General features: G+C 35.3%; 1 protein-coding gene across 1 annotated transcript; it reads left to right on the forward strand.

Annotated features, from left to right (window-relative positions):
* The first annotated feature begins 3207 nt into the window (after positions 1 to 3207).
* LOC106315794 (nuclear pore complex protein NUP98A-like) lies at positions 3208 to 5598 on the forward strand. Its single transcript, XM_013753616.1, has 4 exons — positions 3208 to 3296; positions 3470 to 4330; positions 4425 to 4505; positions 4584 to 5598. Exons 2-4 carry the CDS (start codon positions 3484 to 3486, stop codon positions 5426 to 5428), a joined length of 1773 nt encoding a protein of 590 aa, XP_013609070.1. The 5' UTR covers positions 3208 to 3296; positions 3470 to 3483; the 3' UTR covers positions 5429 to 5598.
* Positions 5599 to 5960: the final 362 nt, after the last annotated feature.

Raw genomic sequence — 5960 nt, forward strand, 5'->3', positions numbered from 1 at the left:
TAATATATAGTGTGATATATTCGATACATGAAAATGAGATTCCTTAGTATTTTTTATGTAATATAATATATGGTAACCGGTTTTAAAATGATATAAAACACATTAACATAAAATCGAAAAGTAACACAACAAAAGCAACACTCGGTTTTGATATCATCTTCATTAAGATCACATGTAAAGATACATTAAACCGATTTCAAATTATAAATTATAATCTTCATTAAGAAAAATACATTAAACCGATTTCAAGTTATAATCTCATTTGATATAGTGTGATCTCGAGTATACATTTAAACAACATTCGAGTATAGTAGTCATATGTAATATAATATATGTCAACCGGTTTTAAAATGATATAAAACACATTACCAAATAGCCGGTTACTTCTTTCGTCTACATTGAGATTGTACGTTACCAAAATATACTATTAAAACATTATGCTAAACTATAATTAATAAATAATGGCAAATAATGTAATAAATCTAGTAAAGAGAGGGTTTTTAATTAGAGAGTGTGAGAATGAATATGGTGTTGCCACATAGGAAATGACATGTTGGTTAATAATACATGAACATAAGGTTAGTCTTAGAAAATGTTCCTCTTTTGATATAAAAGGGATATGTCATGTTTTCGGCAATGATATATCATTACGAGATTAACGTTTGTAAATTTTACAGCTACATTGTACATATAATCCACAAAAATATTTGTTAAAGAACAAAAATAAAAATTCATAAATACAATATGATAAAATAAGATAAAATAAAATTAATTTGTCCTTTTCTCATGTCTAATCAAACAAAGACCAAACAAGATAAAAGATAAAATAAGAATCGGCTTTCATGATTTTTCTTTCTCGGTCACTAAGTTCAGCATAAAATTGACAATAACTGATACATTAGCACATCCAATAATTAATTTGTAATAAATATATAGTCTTAAAATTTAAATTCAGTTTAAGAAAAAAAATGCGAATATAATATAGCTTCTAAAATATGAGTTATCAATCAAATAATTCAAATCTCTTGCTGATATTTCATAAATAAATAAAAGGTTTGACATTAAAAATACAAATAAAATGTATCAAATAAAATATAAAAAGACATAAATAACAAAAAAATAATTAAAAGGGTGTCATAAAAGAAACATTATTATGAGTTCAACAACCATAGTGCTTATATCCATCGCAAACAATAGTTAGACCTTGACAGTTTATATCAAACTCATGTTTCGAAAAAAACAAAAATATCAACAATAAGAATTAATAACCTTTAACAAAAAGGACTAAAATTCAAACCATAATAATAAACCTTAAAGTAAACATTCACACATACAAAAAGTAGAGATGAAAGATGTATTTTCTATTTGGAAAATATTATGTATGCTTATAATAGTAAGCTAAACATATATTCTCTAATAAGAATAACAAAACATAAGTAGTAAAGTTATTATTATTTTAAATTGAAAATAAACTAAATATTTTTAATTCATTTAATTTAAAGATATTTTTCTATTGCATGCTTGCTTACTTACTCCAGAGAGAGTTCAACATTAAAAAAAATATACCAGAAAATTAGGATGAAAATAAAACAAAACGAAAGCGAACTATTGTTTGAGGTGCATAAAAAATCACTCTACAAGATTATAATAATCATGCTACCATGTTACTTAAATATTACGAATATAAAACAAAATTACCTTCAACAACATTAAAACATATGTGGGGCATGCTACTGCCACATGCACATAAAAAAACTGTTTTTATGATTTAAGCAAAAAATCTAAGGAATCATTTGTTGATCCAAATTTAGGTGGCTCACCAACAACACCTTTCCAACCAGTTACAAAGCACCTAAGAAAGCACACATAGCATAGCGTATTGAGGATACAATATTTGTCTATAACGACAGCTTCTAAAATAATGTCTTAGCATCAGTTCACTTTTCTTTTGCATGCCGCCATGTTAGGAGTTCTTTTGACTTTCAATACAAGCATATGTTAAGTTATGCATAATATTAGGACAGGTTTGGCGGCGATTTAAAAAGGGAGAGGTCATGAATAATTAGTAACAATCTAGGAATAACAACTTCATCTACCGAACAAGCAGGTTATGTATTTCCTTGGTCGTAGAAGAACGGTTTAAACCAGCCAGGCACATACTAAACGTATTCACACAAAATCAGCTAAAACAAATACACTCATCTCAGCTTTGATTCCGATATAAGATTAAAACAAGGGAAGTCTGTCTAAATTAGATTGATGAATGTGTATAAGAGCTCATTCACTAAAACTACCCTTAATACCTTCCCTTTGCAACGATGCCATTGCATGCAATTCAAAACTAACAATCGTCTTCACTTTATCTCAGCTTTTGCACCATCGACTCATAAGGCATGCTCTAATTCACATCACTAGCATAAGGAGTAAATTGCAAATCATTTGTTGGCGAAAAGCAAGTTCCACATTTTAGCTTACTATAGTCTACTTTAACCAATACGTCTACAATGAAGTCCCTGACATATTGCTCCGTCCATGACATGGACAAAGCATGCGAAGATTGTTATTATTTTAAAAGAATGAACAAATTTGTTATCTTCATTCAAACAAGATGATCACAAAACAAACTAATGCATTTACGTGTTTCCTTTTAGAACATCGATTTTACTTTATGTTTTTAGTTCAATTATATTTACTTTGGTGTAACTATCAGCTATCAATTCTATTTTTGATGCATTGATCCATGAAAACCATTTATGCTATTCTTTTTTTTACTTAAGCAACTACAAAACAAAGTAATGCACTACAGTCACTGACTATTATCAAATGGATGAAAAAACAATTTAGAACTCTTTAGAGAATAAAACATACTAGCCTGGAGCGTAGCGCCGGAATACCACTGGTATATACATGAAATACAAATGCAAACAAGATTTTAAATACACCTTTATTTATTTTGTTTTAGATCCTAAGAAATTAAGCTTCCATTAGTATTCAATAAATTTAATTTACAGAGGTTCGGCCTGCAAGGCCCATAAGTAAAAAACATATGAAGAGGCCGAAAAGAAACGGATGAGAAGAGTTGACATAATCTAATAAGCTAATCCAAATCAATACTGTCCAGCGTGAAGACAACGCCTGTAAAAAAGGTAAAATCAAATCTAAGAGGGAGCGTATAAGCGACGTGAGAAATCAGGAAATCATTACCTATATAAACTAAAACCAGAGAGTTCCCTCTTCATCTCATCCTCTCCAAGCTTTGTAATTCCAGTTTCTCAAAATCGGAATCGTTTGCTTCAGTAAGTTACTCTTTCTGATCTTTGTTGAATATTGATAGCTGTTTATTCGTAAATTAGGTTATGATCTTTGAAGCAGTTAGATGACTCGTAATTAGGGTTCTTATTTTTTTTTTTTTAAGATCCGTGTTTTGCACGCTTTCATCGACTGTTTCCTCACTATAGATTATTATCAGTTTGAAGATCAAGAATGAGAATTGGTGTGCTATGCGGTTGCGACATTTGTGTCCACCATCGCACTCAAGAAACCGAACCGAGCAAAGTGAATGGCTCATCGGTTCCTGTTAGTTCCGGACCAGTTGAAGCTCTTGGTTCCACCTCAGATCAGAGTTCCGGAACAGAGACTCCACCACTCGCTCCTCCTCCTCCTGAACCGGCGCAGTCTGTTGATGATGCTCATGGCGATGCATCCTCGAAATCATCTCCAGTTCAAACTTCTTCACCACCAACAACCATATTCAGTTTCCCTCCTGTTAGTTCCCAACCAGCGCGAGATCTTGTTCCCACCGGTTCATTGCCAGGTCCTTCTATTGGTTGTTCATTGCCAGGTCCTTTTATTGGTTTTCCATCTCCCTTTCCTACTTCCGGACCATCTATATCCTCCTCGTCATGCCAAGCTCCTGTCCAAGCTAGTGCACCCAACACTGCTTCTGCTTTTCCTCCACAGTTTAGCTACCCTGGTGGTGGTTGTTTAGCCAGACCTAATGTTGGTCTCTCTCAAATCGTTTCTTCACCGTTTGGGCCAACGCACGACTTTGGAGTTTGCGCTTCAAGGACTACCCCAAAAGATCCATTCCCAGGATTTAGTGTTGATTACTTGCCCAGAGGTCCCTCTGGACCACACCCACAAACTACTACACCAGTGTCTGGTGGTGGAACTGAACAAGGTTGTAGGTATCCTCGTTATTCACCTACACCAGATTTTGACTCTTCTGGAGGTCCAGCCAAGCTTGTGATGTCCATATCTGCTTCCAACTCACATGGACATAAAAGTCATCAAGAGTTGAGGTGGGAAGATTACAAAAATGGAGACAAAGGTTACTCTCACTAACTCAAATCTTTATATACATAATTTGATTATAGCTTTTTCTGTTTTGGATCTCTCTGTAATTGACTAATCTCATGTTGCTGGTGCGGTTGGGTCGTTTCCTCCTCCTGCTCACAAACCTCGTAAAGAATCGAGGTGGGAAGATTACAAAAATGGAGACAAAGGTAACTCACTAACTCAAATGTTTAATAGGATTTTCTGTTTTAGATCTCTCTCTCTAATTGACTACTCTCATGTGCCAGGTGGGTTTGGGTGGTATCCTCCTCCTCATCATTCACCTTCGCTATTTGCTTCTCCGAGCATACCTCATCGACGTCCTCAGATGAGAACTATTGTTCAACCGCACGGAGACATGAGTAGTTTTCCTTTTGGCTACAACACCCCTACTGCTTTCCAGAGCCCACATGAACTCGTTGGTGTTTCTTCCCCAGCATCTGGATGCACAGCGTGTGGAGCCACGAGTAGCTCCTCTCCTTCTAGTCCCTTGGGCTTGTACGGGACCACCACAAATCCTCCATCATTTGCGGCATCTCTTCCCGGGTTGTTCTATTCTACCTATGGTTCTTGTCCTTTGCTGTTTGGCACTCCAAATCTTGCGGCTTATGGTACATCAACAACTCCAGCAGTCCAAGCCTATGCTATTATGTTGGGAACACCAAATCTTACTGGTCAAGGTACAACAGCAACTCCAGCAGTTCAAGCCTATCCTATTATGTTTGGAACACCAAATCACGTTGCTCAAGGTACTACAGCAACTCAGCACTATCCGACTATGTTTGGAACACCAAATATTGCTGCTCAAGGTACTACAACAACTCCAGCAGCTCTGCCCTATCCTATGATGTTTGGAACACCAAATCTTGCTGCTCAAGGTACAACAACAACTCCAGCAGCTCAGCCTTATCCGACTATGTTTGGAACACCAAGTATTGCTGCTCAAGGTACTACAACAACTCCAGCAGCTCAGCCCTACGCTATTATGTTTGGAACACCAAATCTTGGAGCTCAAGGTATAACTCCAGCAGCTCAAGCGTATCCCGTTAATGGTTTAAATCTTCTCCCATTCTCCGCCATGAGTCTGCAGTAATTGCTCCTCGCTCTCTGCATCAAACTTGTTTCTTTTATCTTGTAGGTCTAAGGTCTTTGTTTTTCCTTAAAAGTCATAAACCAAGTCTCGTCCAACTTTATGATATTTTTTTCTTCTATCATGGATGTAAACAAGTCTCCTCTGTTTTGAGCTCTATCAATAAAACCTCCTTTCCCTTCTACTATAATTATTCTATCTCCTCTGTTTTAATTTACGAAAAGAACAAAATGTCAAAAATCATATTCTTTGTTATCTCTCACTAAGCCATGCCTCCAACATGAACACATGTTGCAATGCATACTGAGATGTTATGTAAAGGAGACATCAACACAATATCTTGTTCGAACTGCCTACAAACCGCAACAATCGAGATTGCTACAAACTATAGTTTTAACGAAGGATTTTTTTCATGAAGTTAAACAAACAAAAGTAAAATGATATCCGAGAAAATAATTTTTCATGAACCTATTTTCTTGTCGTCAACGCAAGCTACTGTCCAAGCTAGTGCAGACTGTGCAGTAACACTTTCACA

This window comes from Brassica oleracea, chromosome C9 (genome assembly GCF_000695525.1).
Source record: "Brassica oleracea var. oleracea cultivar TO1000 chromosome C9, BOL, whole genome shotgun sequence".
Lineage (NCBI taxonomy): Eukaryota > Viridiplantae > Streptophyta > Magnoliopsida > Brassicales > Brassicaceae > Brassica > Brassica oleracea.